Genomic DNA, 16555 nt, shown 5'->3' with positions numbered 1-16555 from the left:
GATACTCTGCCCAAATACAGGAAGGACCTATGGTGCTCCCTCCTTGGACGATCTGTCTGCTGGATTGTTGATTCCTAGGACGTTTTTTGTGTTTCCTTGTTCTGTGTCCAGAATGGCATGCAAGGGACTGCGAGACTTTGGGAGATACTTTGCTGAGTCTGATAGGTTTCTTGAGGTCTTGTTCCGGGTCTCCTATTCTCAGGTGGGAGGCGTGGCAGGTGTAAAGCATCGTGGCATGACCTTGATTCAAGGGTCTGCAGTACGACTGTAGCCCACCGCGCCTTTCGAGTGGGAAGAGCTCCGGGAGCAGAGGCAGAGGTATGTACGGGCAGGGGACCCAGCCCTACGGCTGGCATTTGCTGAAGCTTGAGCTTGCTCTGGAGCGGTCCTGACTATATTCTCCAGCTTGAGGATTCCTGGCATCGAATCCTTAGGAGCATGGAAGCTGGAAGCAATGTGGATAGCAGCTGTGTGCTGCGGGAATCACGGCGCAGGAAGACGGTTTGGCAGGCCTGGCAAAAGAAGGCCCTGCTATTAGCTGTCAGCAAGAACCAATACACGAGCTTCTGGGACAGGCAGGAACTGGCCAGGCAAATATTGCTCCCTGCGTCCCGCATCCGAGTGTGGTTTCAGAACCGAAGAAGTCGCACTGGAGAGGTGAGGCACGGCCCAAAGCGGTCCAGCAGAGCCTGCATTCCGCTAGCCTCCCAAGAGCTCGAGGAAGGGTTTGGCTCCAGGTCACAAGGTAGCAGCATGCCCTCGGACATCAGAAGGCCTCGCACTCGACTCAACTTGCAACAGCGCAGGATCCTAGTGCAAGCCTTTGAGAGGAACCCGTTGCCAGGCTTTGCTACCAGGGAGCAGCTGGGCCAGAGGACAGGTTTTTCTGAGGACACGATCCACAAATGGTTTCAGAACAGAAGAGCGGGGCAAGCCCGCGCTCCAGATCAAGATGTGCCTGCTTCACAAGTGCAGGATGTGGCAACTGGAGGTCTCAGTGGCAGGGATGAGATAGAACCGGACAACCTGTTACCGATTGCTCCTGCAGGAGGTGTTGGCATGGAGAACTCGAGCTCCAGCGACCAGCCCCACTTCCACAAAGAGTCCCAGCAACCCCAATTGGCACTGTCCGAAGGACGAGGCCAATCACAGACAGCGACTCAAGCATACGAGGCAGGACCTCTGGAACTCCTCCTTGATGAACTGCTGGAAGGAGACCAAGTGGAGGGTGACAGGCCATTCCCTGTGGATCTGGATGGAAATTCTGGTGGCAAGGAGCACGAGGGTGTCCAGGAAACCATCTTGCAACTGGCTGCCACGGACTGTGTTTCCAAGGAATCCTCGAGTTATAGGGACCCAACCAGTTTCTCCAGAGAGTCTCAGCTACCACTATGGGCACAGCCTGAAGGACAAGGCCAAGCACAGGCTCTCACTCAGGGATGCAACACGGGCCACCCGGAACACTTCCTAGTTCAACTGCTGATGGACGTTTGAGTGGAGAGGCACTCCCCAGGCCCTGTACATCTGGAAGGTGCAGGGCAGCAAATGGATGCAACAACTGAGCTGCCTCTCTCTCAAGAAGAATATGAGGCTCTGCTGGATATTCTCGATTCCTAGCCTGGAAGCTCCTATCCAGAATACACCTGCAGTCCACACTTGAGAATGTAGACAGCCCAAAAAGTATATGCATCAAAACCCCTATTACAGTGGCTGATTTCGATGCAAAGCATCTTGCTTACTAGAAGGAGGAAATGCACGTGGGTTTTCCATGTGGAGTGCCTACCTGAGGGCTTTGAGACGAGGAAATTGTCTCTCAGGATGCGAATCTTCTGAAGGGGCAGAGGGCAAGATCACCAGGGACTCCTAAAACAACAAGGAGGCCTAATGAAAAGCCCAACTGACAGAACACAACATTGGACTGGCTCCATCAGATTCCAGGAAATCTCATGGGTCACCAGGTATAGGCTACACATCTCAGGACACTATACCAGGAAGGAGTTATGAAGACTTCTTCCTTGGGACTAAGAACTGTTGCTCTTCTTACCAATGCCTTATGCTTAGCTGTGAGATGACTAACAATCCACCCATTCTATATGTACTCCTGGCACATTTGTTTAGTTTACTTTTGTTTTGTTTTGTCTTGCACTGTTCTACTTACCATTGTATTCAATAAAGATTTGCATTGTTGGTTTGTTTGCTTGCTTACTTGTTTGCTTGTGTGTTTGTATGGGTGGTTAAAAGGCTGTTTGGTTTAGGCATGAGCTTTCCAATTGAAAGGGTGGTGAGACTTCTGAAGGCAGTGAGGCGGGATGAGAGGTCTGAAAGGGAAATAACAAGGAAAGCTGATCAGTGTTCAATGCAGACATGGCAGTGTTTGCTAAAGCAAACAAGCGGGGAAAATGTCAACTTAAAGAAGAATGTGTGTAAGGCCACAAAACTGTAAATAAACATCATCCTGGAAATGGAGTGCAACCAAAGTATCGTGAACAATTCATTCCAGGATTGACACTGACTCAATCAGACAAGCCGAATACCTTCCTCCTCCCACAGTGAGGTGTTTCCCACAATCTCCCGTATCCGTCTTTTAACCTTGAGTTTCCCAAGCCTAGCACGGCCCTGCATTCCCTAATGTGAGGTCCCTCTGAACCCACTTGAAGACTGCAATTGCCTAGAGGTAGGCAGTTGGCCTTGGGTGCATGCAGCCACATTTCCTCAAGGAGCATAGGGCTTATACAATTCTTTCAACACAGGTTTTCGGTCTTTTGTTCCACATTCACAGGTCAGACTTGCTGGCCGGGTTTTTGTGTATGCTTGTGTGTGTGTATGTGTTAGTGTGTGTGTATGTGTTAGTGTGTGTGTTTGTGTGTGTGTGTATGTGTGTGTGTTATTTGTATTCGTGTTATATGTGTGTGTTGGCATGTTCGTGTGTGAGTTCCTGTGTGTGTGTGCTTGTGTTGTGTGTGTTATTTGTATATGTGTTATTTGTGTGTGTATGTGTGTATGTTTGTGTGTGTCTGTGTGTGTGCTTTGTAGTGTGTGTGGTATTTCTATTTGTGTTATTTGTATGGGTATGTGTGTGTGTTTGCGTGTGTGTGTGTGTGTGTGTCTGTGTGTCTGTGTGTGTTTGTGCCTGTTTTTGCATGGACCATGTTAATTGTGAGAATTCCTGAAAATCTGGCTCAACTGTTCTTACAGGAAATGCATGAATGTGCGTTCCCGAATCTCTAAATGAACTATTGTGGTTTTTGGGCTATTTGCCTATGTAAAAGACTTTCTTTCTGCATGTGCTATATTCTTCCCTTGCTTTAATAGAGTTCTGTTGCTCCCAACTACCAGCTAGCCCAACAAGCATGAAAGAAGTGCCATGATTTGCATGACTCCTGGAAGTGATGTCCTTGGGTCTCAGGACAAGTGGTTGGGATCCTCAGTTGGGGGGTCTTCTCTTTCCAACCTGTGTGGATCCAGATGGGATGAGATCAGCACGGATTCCACTTGGCTAGTGATACCACCTAAGGCACACTTCACTCAGCCTTCCTCTTCTGAAGCCTGCTTACCACCTCCACGATTTCCTGGATACTCTGCCCAAAGCCAGGAAGGACCTATGGTGCTCCCTCCTTGGACGATCTTCTGCTGGATGGTTGATTCCTAGGACATTTTTTGTGCTTCCTTGTTCTGTGTCCAGAATGGCATGCAAGGGACTGCGAGACTTTGGGAGATACTTTGCTGAGTCTGATAGGTTTCTTGAGGTCTTGTTCCGGGTCTCCTGTTCTCAGGTGGGAGGCGTGGCAGGTGTAAGGGGTCGTGGCATGACCTTGATTCAAGGGTCTGGAGTACGACTGTAGCCCACGGCTCCATTTGAGTGGGCAGAGCTTCGGGTGCTGAGGCAAAGGTATTTACGGGCAGGGGTCCCAGCTCTAAGGGTGGCATTTGCAGAAGCTTGCGCTTGATCTGGAGCGGTCCTGACTATATTCTCCAGCTTTAGGTCTCCTGGCATCGAATCCTTAGGAGCATGGAAGCTGGAAGCAATGTGGATAACAGCTGTATGCTGGGGGAATCCCGGCGCAGGAAGACGGTTTGGCAGGCCTGGCAAAAGAAGGCCCTGCTATCACCTTTAGGCAAGAACCAATACCCGAGCTCTGGGACAGGCAGGAACTGGCCAGGCAAATACAGCTCCCTTCGTCCCGCATCCGAGTGTGGTTTCAGAACCGAAGGAGTCGCACTGGAGAGGTGAGGCACGGCCCAAAGCGGTCCAGCAGAGGCTCCATTCCGCTAGCCTCCCAACAGCTCGAGGAAGGGTTTGGCTCCAGGTCACAAGGTAGCAGCATGCCCTCGGACAGCAGAAGGCCTCGCACTCGACTCACCTTGCAACAGCGCAGTATCCTAGTGCAAGCCTTTGAGAGGAATCCGTTGCCAGGCTTTCCTACCAGGGAGCAGCTGGGCCAGAGGACAGGTTTGTCTGAGTACACGATCCACATATGATTTCAGAACAGAAGAGCGGGGCAAGCTTTCGCTCCAGATCAAGATGTGCCTGCTTCACAAGTGCAGGATGTGGCAACTGGAGGTCTCAGTGGCAGGGATGAAGCAGCACAGGACAACCTGTTATCGATGGCTATCTCAGGAGGTGTGGGCATGGAGAACTCGAGCTCCAGCGACCAGCCCTACTTCCACAAAGAGTCCCAGCAACGCCAAATGGCACTGCCCGAAGGACGAGGCCAATCACAGACAGCCACTCAAGCATACGAGGCAGGACCTCTGGAACTCCTCCTTGATGAACTGCTGGAAGAAGACCAAGTGGAGGGTGGCAGGCCATTCCCTGTGGATCTTGATGGAAATTCTGGTGGCAAGGAGCACGAGTTTGTCCAGGAAACCATCTTGCAACTGGCTGCCACGGACTGTGTTTCCAAGGAATCCTCGAGTTATAGTGACCCAACCAATTTCTCCAGAGAGCCTCAGCTACCACAATGGGCACAGCCTGAAGGACAAGGCCAAGAACAGGCTCTCACTCAGGGATGCAACACGGGCGTCCTGGAATTCTTCCTGGATCAACTGCTGATGGAAGTTCGAGTGGAGACGCACTCCCCAGGCTCTGTATATCTGGAAGGTGAAGGGCAGCAAATGGATGCAACACCTGAGCTGCCTCTCTCTCAAGAAGAATATGAGGCTCTGCTGGATATTCTCTGAGTCCCAGCCTGGAAGCTCCTATCCAGAAGACAAAGCAATCCACACTTGAGAATGTTGACAGCCCAAAAAGTTAATGCATCAAAACCCCTATGACAGTGGCTGATTTCGATGCAAAGCATCTTGCTTACTAGAAGGAGGAAATGCACGGGGGTTTTCCATGTGGAGTGCCTACCTGAGGGCCCTGAGACGAGGAAATGGACACTCAGAATGGGTTTCTGCTGAAGGGGCAGAGGGCAGATCACCAGGGACTCCTAAAACAACAAGGAGGCCTAATGAAAAGCCCAACTGATAGAACACAACATTGGACTGGCTCCATCAGATTCCAGGAAATCTCATGGGTCACCAGGTAGACTACACATCTCAGGACACTAAACCAGGAAGGAGTTATGAACACTTCTTCCTTGGGACTAAGAACTGTTGCTCTTCTTACCAATGCCTTATGCTTAGCTGTGAGATGACTAACAATCCACCCATTCTATATGTACTCCTGGCACATTTGTTTAGTTTACTTTTGTTTTGTTTTGTCTTGCACTGTTCTACTTACCATTGTATTCAATAAAGATTTGCATTGTTGGTTTGTTTGCTTGCTTGCTTGTTTGGTGGGTGTGTGTATGGGTGGTTGAAAGGCTGTTTGGTTTAGGCATGAGCTTTCCAATTGAAAGGGTGGTAAGACTTTGGAAGGCAGTGAGGCGGGATGAGCGGTCTGAAAGGGAAATAACAAGGAAAGCTGATCAGTGTTCAATGCAGACATGGCAGTGTTTGCTAAAGCAAACAAGCGGGGAAAATGTCAACTTAAAGAAGAATGTGTGTAAGGACACAAAACTGTAAATAAACATCATCCTGGAAATGGAGTGCAACCAAAGTATCGTGAACAATTCATTCCAGGATTGACACTGATTCAATCAGACAAGCCGAATACCTTCCTCCTCCCACAGTGAGGTGTTTCCCACAATCTCCCGTATCCGTCTTTTAACCTTGAGTTTCCCAAGCCTAGCACGGCCCTGCATTCCCGAATGTGAGGTCCCTCTGCACCCACCTGAAGACTGCAATTGCCTAGAGGTAGGCAGTTGGCCTTGGGTGCATGCAGCCACATTTCCTCAAGGAGCATAGGGCTTATACAATTCTTTCAACACAGGTTTTTGGTCTTTTGTTCCACATTCACAGGTCAGACTTGCTGGCTGGGTTTTTGTGTATGCTTGTGTGTGTGTATGTGTTAGTGTGTGTGTTTGTTTGTGTGTGTGTATGTGTGTGTTATTTGTATTCGTGTTACATGTGTGTGTTTGCATGTTCGTGTGTGATTGCCTGTGTGTGTGTGCTTGTGTTGTGTATGTTATTTGTATTTGTGTTATTTGTGTATATGTGTGTATGTTTGTGTGTGTCTGTGTGTGTGCTTTGTTGTGTGTTTGGTATTTCTATTTGTGTTATTTGTATGGGTATGTGTGTGTGTTTGCGTGTGTGTGTGTGTGTGTGTGTGTGTCTGTGTGTCTGTGTGTGTTTGTGCCTGTTTTTGCATGGACCATGTTAATTGTGAGAATTCCTGAAAATCTGGCTCAACTCTTCTGACAGGAAATGCATGAATGTGCGTTCCCGAATCTCTACATGAACTATTGTGGTTTTTGGGCTATTTGCCTATGTAAAAGACTTTCTTTCTGCATGTGCTATATTCTTCCCTCGGTTTAATAGAGTTCTGTTGCTCCCAACTACCAGCTAGCCCTACAAGCATGAAAGAAGTGCCATGACTTGCATGACTCCTGGAAGTGATGTCCTTGTGTCTCAGGACAAGTGGTTGGGATCCTCAGTTAGGGGGTCTTCTCTTTCCAACCTGTGTGGATCCAGATGGGATGAGATCAGCACTGATTCCACTTGGCTAGTGATACCACCTAAGGCACACTCCACTCTGCCTTCCTCTTCTGAAGCCTGCTTACCACCTCCACGATTTCCTGGATACTCTGCCCAAAGCCAGGAAGGACCTATGGTGCTCCCTCCTTGGACGATCTGTCTGCTGGATGGTTGATTCCTAGGACATTTTTTGTGCTTCCTTGTTCTGTGTCCAGAATGGCATGCAAGGGACTGCGAGACTTTGGGAGAGACTTTGCTGAGTCTGATTTGTTTCTTGAGGTCTTGTTCCGGGTCTCCTGTTCTCAGGTGGGAGCCGTGGCTGGTGTAAAGCATAGTGGCATGACCTTGATTCAAGGGTCTGGAGTACGACTGAAGCCCACGGCTCCTTTCGAGTGGGCGGAGCTCCAGGAGCAGAGGCAAAGGTATTTAAGGGCAGGGGTCCCAGCCCTACGGCTGGCATTTGCTGAAGCTTGTGCTTGCTCTGGAGCGGTCCTGACTACATTCTCCAGCTTTAGGTCTCCTGGCAACGAATCCTTAGGAGCATGGAAGCTGGAAGCAATGTGGATAACAGCTGTATGCTGCGAGAATCCCGGCGCAGGAAGACGGTTTGGCAGGCCTGGCAAAAGAAGGCCCTGTTATCAGCTTTCAGCAAGAACCAATACCCGAGCTCTGGGACAGGCAGGAACTGGCCAGGCAAATACAGCTCCCTTGCTCCCGCATTCGAGTGTGGTTTCAGAACCGAAGGAGTCGCACTGGAGAGGTGAGGCACGGCCCAAAGCGGTCCAGCAGAGGCTCCATTCCCCTAGCCTCCCAACAGCTCGAGGAAGGGTTTGGCTCCAGGTCACAAGGTAGCAGCATGCCCTCGGACAGCAGAAGGCCTCGCACTCGACTCACCTTGCACCAGCGCAGTATCCTAGTTCAAGCCTTTGAGAGGAATCCGTTGCCAGGCTTTGCTACCAGGGAGCAGCTGGGCCAGAGTACAGGTTTGTCTGAGGACACGATCCACATATGATTTCAGAACAGAAGAGCGCGGCAAGCCCGCGCTCCAGATCAAGATGTGCCTGCTTCACAAGTGCAGGATGTGGCAACTGGAGGTCTCAGTGGCAGGGATGAAGCAGCACAGGACAACCTGTTATCGATGGCTATCTCAGGAGGTGTGGGCATGGAGAACTCGAATTCCAGCGACCAGCCCCACTTCCACAAAAGGTCCCAGCAACCCCAAATGGCACTGCCCGAAGAACGAGGCCAATCACAGACAGCCACTCAAGCATACGAGGCAGGACCTCTGGAACTCCTCCTTGATTAACTGCTGGAAGAAGACCAAGTGGAGGGTGGCAGGCCATTCCCTGTGGATCTGGATGGAAATTCTTGTGGCAAGGAGCACGAGTTTGTGCATGAAACCATCTTGCAACTGGCTGCCACGGACTGTGTTTCCAAGGAATTCTCGAGTTATAGCGACCCAACCAATTTCTCCAGAGAGCCTCAGCTACCACAATGGGCACAGCCTGAAGGACAAGGACAAGAACAGGCTCTCACTCAGGGATGCAACACGGGCCCCCAGGAACTCTTTCTGGATCAACTGCTGATGGAAGTTGGAGTGGAGACACACTCCCCAGGCCATGTATATCTGGAAGGTGCAGGGCAGCAAATGGATGCAACACGTGAGCTGACTCTCTCTCTAGAAGAATATGAGGCTCTGCTGGATATTCTCTGAGTCCCAGCCTGGAAGTTCCTATCCAGAAGACACCTGCAATACACACTTGAGAATGTAGACACCCAAAAAGTTAATGCATCAAAACCCCTATTACAGTGGCTGATTTCGATGCAAAGCATCTTGCTTACTAGAAGGAGGAAATGCACGTGGGTTTTCCATGTGGAGTGCCTTAGTGAGGGCCCTGAGACGAGGAAATGGGCTCTCAGAATGGGATTATGCTGAAGGGGCAGAGGGCAAGATCACCAGGGACTCCTAAAACAACAAGAAGGCCTAATGAAAAGCCCAACTGACAGAACACAACATTGGACTGGCTCCATCAGACTCCAGGAAATCTCATGGGTCACCAGGTATAGGCTACACATCTCAGGACACTAAACCAGGAAGGAGTTATGAACACTTCTTCCTTGGGACTAAGAACTGCTGCTCTTCTTACCAATGCCTTATGCTTAGCTGTGAGATGACTAACAATCCACCCATTCTATATGTACTCCTGGCACATTTGTTTAGTTTACTTTTGTTTTGTTTTGTCTTGCACTGTTCTACTTACCATTGTATTCAATAAAGATTTGCATTGTTGGTTTGTTTGCTTGCTTGCTTGTTTGGTGGGTGTTTGTATGGGTGGTTGAAAGGCTGTTTGGTTTAGGCATGAGCTTTCCAATTGAAAGGGTGGTAAGACTTTGGAAGGCAGTGAGGCGGGATAAGAGGTCTGAAAGGGAAATAACAAGGAAAGCTGATCAGTGTTCAATGCAGACATGGCAGTGTTTTCTAAAGCAAACAAGCGGGGAAAATGTCAACTTAAAGAAGAATGTGTGTAAGGCCAAAAAACTGTAAATAAACATCATCCTGGAAATGGAGTGCAACCAAAGTATCGTGAACAATTCATTCCAGGATTGACACTGATTCAATCAGACAAGCCGAATTCCTTCCTCCTCCCACAGTGAGGTGTTTCCCAAAATCTCCCGTATCCGTCTTTTAACCTTGAGTTTCCCAAGCCTAGCACGGCTCTGCATTCCCTAATGTGAGGTCCCTCTGAACTCACCTGAAGACTGCAATTGCCTAGAGGTAGGCAGTTGGCCTTGGGTGAATGCAGCCACATTTCCTCAAGGAGCATAGGGCTTATACAATTCTTTCAACACAGGTTTTCGGTCTTTTGTTCCACATTCACAGGTCAGACTTGCTGGCCGGGTTTTTGTGTATGCTTGTGTGTGTGTATGTGTTAGTGTGTGTGTATGTGTTAGTGTGTGTGTTTGTGTGTGTGTGTATGTGTGTGTGTTATTTGTATTCGTGTTATATGTGTGTGTGTTGGCATGTTCGTGTGTGAGTTCCTGTGTGTGTGTGCTTGTGTTGTGTGTGTTATTTGTATTTGTGTTATTTGTGTGTGTATGTGTGTATGTTTGTGTGTGTCTGTGTGTGTGCTTTGTAGTGTGTGTGGTATTTCTATTTGTGTTATTTGTATGGGTATGTGTGTGTGTTTGCGTGTGTGTGTCTGTGTGTCTGTGTGTGTTTGTGCCTGTTTTTGCATGGACCATGTTAATTGTGAGAATTCCTGAAAATCTGGCTGAACTGTTCTGACAGGAAATGCATGAATGTGCATTCAAAAATCTCTACATGAACTATTGTGGTTTTTGGGCTATTTGCCTGTGTAAAAGACTTTCTTTCGGCATGTGCTATATTCTTCCCTCGGTTTAATAGAGTTCTGTTGCTCCCAACTACCAGCTAGCCCTACAAGCATGAAAGAAGTGCCATGACTTGCATGACTCCTGGAAGTGATGTCCTTGGGTCTCAGGACAAGTGGTTGGGATCCTCAGTTGGGGGGTCTTCTCTTTCCACCCTGTGTGGATCCAGATGGGATGAGATCAGCACGGATTCCACTTGGCTAGTGATACCACCTAAGGCACACTCCACTCTGCCTTCCTCTTTTGAAGCCTGCTTACCACCTCCAGGATTTCCTGGATACTCTGCCCAAAGCCAGGAAGGATCTATGGTGCTCCCTCCTTGGACGATCTGTCTGCTGGATGGTTGATTCCTAGGACATTTTTTGTGCTTCCTTGTTCTGTGTCCAGAATGGCATGCAAGGGACTGCGAGACTTTGGGAGATACTTTGCTGAGTCTGATTTGTTTCTTGAGGTCTTGTTCCGGGTCTCCTGTTCTCAGGTGGGAGCCGTGGCAGGTGTAAAGCGTTGTGGCATGACCTTGATTCAAGGGTCTGGAGTACGACTGAAGCCCACGGCTCCTTTCGAGTGGGCTGAGCTCCGGGAGCAGAGGCAAAGGTATTTAAGGGCAGGGGTCCCAGCCCTACGGCTGGCATTTGTTGAAGCTTGTGCTTGCTCTGGAGCGGTGCTGACTACATTCTCCAGCGTGAGGACTCCTGGCATCGAATACTTAGGAGCATGGAAGCTGGAAGCATTGTGGAGAGCAGCTGTGTGCTGCGGGAATCCCGGCGCAGAAAGACGGTTTGGCAGGCCTGGCAAAAGAAGGCCCTGTTATTAGCTTTCAGCAAGAACCAATACCCGAGCTTCTGGGACAGGCAGGAACTGGCCAGGCAAATACAGCTCCCTGCGTCCCGCATCCGAGTGTGGTTTCAGAACCGAAGAAGTCGCACTGGAGAGGTGAGGCACGGCCCAAAGCGGTCCAGCAGAGGCTCCATTCCGCTAGCCTCCCAACAGCTCGAGGAAGGGTTTGGCTCCAGGTCACAAGGTAGCAGCATGCCCTCGGATAGCAGGAGGCCTCACACTCGACTCACCTTGCAACAGTGCAGGATCCTAGTGCGAGCCTTTGAGAGCAACCCGTTGCCAGGCTTTGCTACCAGGGAGCAGCTGGGCCAGAGGAAAGGTTTGTCTGAGGACACGATCCACATATGGTTTCAGAACAGAAGATCGAGGCAAGCCCTCGCTCCATATCAAGATGTTCCTGTTTCACAAGTGCAGGATGTGGCAACTGGAGGTCTCAGTGGCAGGGATGAGGCAGCACAGGACAACCTGTTACCGATGGCTGCTGCAGGAGGTGTTGGCATGGAGAACTCGAGCTCCAGCGACCAGCCCCACTTCCACAAAGAGTCCCAGCAACCCCAAGTGGTACTGCCCGAAGGACGAGGCCAATCACAGACAGCGACTCAAGCATACGAGGCAGGATCTTTGGAACTCCTCCTTGATGAACTGCTGGAAGAAGACCAAGTGGAGGGTGACAGGCCATTCCCTGTGGATCTGGATGGAAATTCTGGTAGCAAGGAGTACGAGGGTATCCAGGAAACCATCTTGCAACTGGCTGCCATGGACTGTGTTTCCAAGGAATCCTCGAGTTATAGCGACCCAACCAATTTCTCCAGAGTGTCTCAGCTACCAAAATGGGCACAGCCTGAAGGACAAGGCCAAGAACAGGCTCTCACTCAGGGATGCAACACGGGCCCCCTGGAACTCTTCCTGGATCAACTGCTGATGGAAGTTCGAGTGGAGACGCACTCCCCAAGCCCTGTACTACTGGAAGGTGCAGGGCAGCCTATGGATGCAAACCTGAGCTGCCTCTCTCTCAAGAAGTATATGAGGCTCTGCTGCATATTCTCTGAGTCCCAGCCTGGTAGCTCCTATCCAGAAGACACCCGCAATCCACACTTGAGAATGTAGAGAGCCCAAAAAGTATATGCATCAAAACCCCTATTACAGTGGCTGATTTCGATGCAAAGCATCTTGCTTAGTAGAAGGAGGAAATGCATGTGGGTTTTCCATGTGGAGTGCCTACGTGAGGGCCCTGAGATGAGGAAATGGGCTCTCAGAATGGGATTCTGCTGAAGGGGCAGAGGGCAAGATCACCAGGGACTCCTAAAACAACAAGGAGGCCTAATGAAAAGCCCAACTGACAGAACACAACATTGGACTGGCTCCATCCGATTCCAGGAAATCTCATGGGTCACCAGGTATAGGCTACACATCTCAGAACACTAAACCAGGAAGGAGTTATGAAGACTTCTTTCTTGGGACTAAGAACTGCTGTTCTTCCTACCAATGCCTTATGCTTAGCTGTGAGATGACTAACATACCACCGATTCTATATGTACTCCTAGCACATTTCTTTAGTTTACTTTTGTTTAGTTATGTCTTGCTCTGTTCTACTTCCCATTGTATTCAATAAATATTTGCATTGTTTGTTTGTTTGTTTGCGTGCTTGCTTGTTTGCTTGTGTGTTTGTATGGGTGGTTGAATAGGCTGTTTGGTTTAGGAATGTGCTTTCCAATTCAAAGGGTGGTAAGACTATGGAAGGCGGTGAGTTGGGATGAGAGGTCTGAAAGGGAAATAACAAGGAAAGCTGATCAGTGTTCAATGCAGACATGGCAGTGTTTGCCATAGCAAACAAGGGGGGAAAATGTCAACTTAAAGAAGAATGTGTGTAAGGCCACAAAACTGTAAATAAACATCATCCTTGAAATGGAGTGCAACCAAAGTATCGTGAACAATTCATTCCAGGATTGACACTGACTCAATCAGACAAGCCGAATACCTTCCTCCTCCCACAGTGAGGTGTTTCCCACACTCTCCCGTATCCGTCTTTTAACCTTGAGTTTCCCGAGCCTAGCATGGCCCTGCATTCCCTAATGTGAGGTCCCTCTGAACCCACATGAAGACTGCAATTGCCTAGAGGTAGGCAGTTGGCCTTGGGTGCATGCTGGAACATTGCCTCAAGGAGCATAGGGCTTATACAGTTCTTTCAGCACTAGTTTTGGGTCTTTTGTTCCACATTCACATATCACACTTGCTGGCCGGGTTTTTGTGTATGCTTGTGTGTGTGTATGTGTGTGTGTGTGTGTGTGCGTGTGTGTGTGTATGTGTGTGTGTTATTTGTATTCATGTTATATGTGTGTGTGTGTTTGCATATGCGTGTGAGAGTCTGTGTGTGTGTGCTTGTGTTGTGTGTGTTATTTGTATTTGTGTTATTTGTGTGTGTATGTGTGTGTGTTTGTGTGTGCGTGTGTGTGTGCTTTGTGGTGTGTGTGCTATTTCTATTTGTGTTATTTGTATGTGTATGTGTGTGTATTTGCGTGTGTGTGTGTGTGTGTGTGTGTGTGTCTGTGTGTGTGTTTGTGTTTGTGCCTGTGTTTGCATGGAACATGTTAATTGTGAGAATTCCTGAAAATCTGGCCCAACTGTTCTTACTTAAATGCATGAATGGGCATTCCCGAATCTCTACATGAACTAGTGTGGTTTTTGGCTATTTGCCTGTGTAAAAGACTTTCATTCTGCATGCGCTATTCTCTTCTCTCGGTTTAATAGAGTTCTGTTGCTCCCAACTACCACCTAGCCCTACAAGAAGGAAAGAAGTGCCATGACTTGCATGACCCCTGGAAGTGATGTGCTTGGGTCTCAGGACAAGTGGTTGTTATCCTCAGTTGGGGGGTCTACTCTTTCTAACCTGTGTGGATCCAGATGGGATGAGATCAGCACGGATTCCACTTGGCTAGTGATACCACCTAGGCACACTCCACTCTGCCTTACTCTTCTGAAGCCTGCTTACCACCTCCACGATTTCCTGGATACTCTGCCCAATCCAGGAAGGACCTTTGTTGCTCCCTCCTTGGACTATCTGTCTGCTGGATGGTTGATTCCTAGGACATTTTTTGTGCTTCCTTGCTTTGTGTCCAGAATGGCATGTAAGGGACTGCGAGACTTTGGGAGAGACTTTGCTGAGTCTGATAGGTTTCTTGAGGTCTTGTTCCGGGTCTCCTGTTCTCAGGTGGGAGGCGTGGCAGGTGTAAAGCTTCGTGGCATGACCTTGATTCAAGGGTCTGGAGTACGACTGTAGCCCACGGCTCCTTTCGAGTGTGCGGAGCTCTGTGAGCAGAGGCAAATGTATTTAAGGGCAGGGGTCCAAGTCCTACGGCTGGCATTTGCTGAAGCTTGTGCTTGCTCTGGAGCGGTCCTGACAACATTCTCCAGCTTGAGGACTCCGGGCATCGAATCTTTAGGAGCATGGAAGCTGGAAGCAATGTGGAGAGCAGCTGTGTGCTGCGGGAATCCCGGCGCAGAAAGACGGTTTGGTAGGCCTTGGAAAAGAAGGCCGTGCTATCAGCTTTCAGCAAGAAACAATACCCGAGCTTCTGGGACAGGCAGGAACTGGCCAGGCAAATACAGCTCCCTGCGTCCCGCATCCGAGTGCGGTTTCAGAACCTAAGAAGTCGCACTGGAGAGGTGAGGCACGGCCCAAAGCGGTCCAGCAGAGGCTCCATTCCGCTAGCCTCCCAACAGCTCAAGGAAGGGTTTGGCTCCAGGTCACAAGGTAGCAGCATGCCCTCGGACAGCAGAAGGCCTTGCACTTGACGCACCTTGCAACAGCGCAGGATCCTAGTGCAAGCCTTTGAGAGGAACCCGTTGCCAAGCTTTGCAACCAGGGAGCAGCTTTGCCAGAGGACAGGTTTGTCTGAGCACACGATCCACATATGGTTTCAGAAAAGAAGAGCGCGGCAAGCCCGCGCTCCACATCAAGATGTGCCTGCTTCACAGTGCAGAATGTGGCAACTGGAGGTCTCAGTGGCAGGGATGAGGCATCACAGACAACCTGTTACCGATTGCTGCTGCAGGAGGTGTGGGCATGGAGAACTCGAGCTCCAGCGACCCGCCACACCCACAAAGAGTCCCAGCAACCCCAAGTGGCACATCACATACAGCGACTCAAGCATACGAGGCAGGACCTCGGAACTCCTCCTTGATGTACTGCTAGAATAAGACCAAGTGGAGGGTGACAGGCCAATCCCTGTGGATCTTGATGGAAATTCTGGTAGCAAGGAGCACGAGGGTGTCCAGGAAACCATCTTGCAACTGGCTGTCACGGACTGTGTTTCCAAGGAATCCTCGAGTTATAGCGACCCAACCAATTTCTTCAGAGAGTCTCAGCTACCACAATGGGCACAGCCTGAAGGACAAGGCCAAGAACAGGCTCTCACTCAGGGATGCAACACGGGCCCCCTGGAACTCTTCCTGGATCAACTGCTGATGGAAGTTCGAGTGGAGACGCTCTCCCCAGGCCTTGTACATCTGGAAGGTGGAGGGCAGCAAATGGATACAACACCTGAGCTGCCTCTCTCTCAAGAAGAATATGAGGCTCTGCTGGATATTCTCTGAGTCCCAGCCTGGAAGCTCCTATCCAGAAGACACCCGCAATCCACACTTGAGAATGTAGACAGCCCAAAAAGTATATGCATCAAAACCCTATTACAGTGGCTGATTTCGATGCAAAGCATCTTTCTTATTAGAAGGAGGAAATGCACGTGGGTTTTCCATGTGGAGTGCCTACCTGAGGGCCCTGAGACGAGGAAATGGGCTCTCAGAATGGGATTCTGCTGAAGGGGCAGAGGGCAAGATCACCAGGGAATCCAAAAACAACAAAGAGACCTAATGAAAAGCCCAACTGACAGAACACACCATTGGACTGGCTCCATCAGACTCCAGGAAATCTCATGGGTCACCAGGTATAGGATAAACACACCTCAGGACACAAAACCAGGAAGGAGTTATGAAGACTTCTTCCTTGGGACTAAGAACTGCTGCCTTTTACCAATGCTTTATGCTTAGCTGTGAGATGACTAACAAACCACCCTTTCTATATGTATCATAGCACATTTGTTTTGTTTACTTTTGTTTTGTTTTGTCTTGCTCTGTTCTACCTCCCATTGTATTCAATAAAGATTTGCATTTTTTGTGTTTGCTTGCTTGCTTGTTTGCTTGTGTGTTTGTATGGGTGATTGAATAGGCTGTTTATTTTAGGCATGTGCTTTCCAATTCAAAGGGTGGTAAGACTTTGGAAGACAGTGAGGTGGGATGAAGGACTGAAAGGGAA

The 16555-nt window shown here is 49.4% G+C and overlaps 1 protein-coding gene across 1 annotated transcript; it reads left to right on the top strand.

The window, feature by feature from the left end:
- Window positions 1–11439: 11439 nt before the first annotated feature.
- On the top strand, window positions 11440–15840 carry LOC134483945 (LIM/homeobox protein Lhx5-like). Its single transcript, XM_063279685.1, has 4 exons — window positions 11440–11667; window positions 11875–11990; window positions 15300–15429; window positions 15607–15840. Exons 1-4 carry the CDS (start codon window positions 11440–11442, stop codon window positions 15838–15840), a joined length of 708 nt encoding a protein of 235 aa, XP_063135755.1.
- Window positions 15841–16555: the final 715 nt, after the last annotated feature.

The sequence above is a fragment of the Rattus norvegicus genome, chromosome 20 (assembly GCF_036323735.1).
Source record: "Rattus norvegicus strain BN/NHsdMcwi chromosome 20, GRCr8, whole genome shotgun sequence".
In the NCBI taxonomy this organism is placed as follows: domain Eukaryota; kingdom Metazoa; phylum Chordata; class Mammalia; order Rodentia; family Muridae; genus Rattus; species Rattus norvegicus.
Note: the sequence above shows the minus strand (reverse complement) of the source record. Positions and strands in the feature narration are given on the sequence as shown.

Excerpts from the sequence above, each read along its gene's own strand:
- LOC134483945 (XM_063279685.1), top strand. The coding sequence starts at position 11,440 with ATGCCCTCGGATAGCAGGAGGCCTCACACTCGACTCACCTTGCAACAG. Across the intron at positions 11,668-11,874 it reads TTTCACAAGTGCAGGATGTG|CTCCTCCTTGATGAACTGCT; the intron begins GCAACTGGAGGT and ends GGATCTTTGGAA. Across the intron at positions 11,991-15,299 it reads GGTATCCAGGAAACCATCTT|GAGGTGTGGGCATGGAGAAC; the intron begins GCAACTGGCTGC and ends TTGCTGCTGCAG.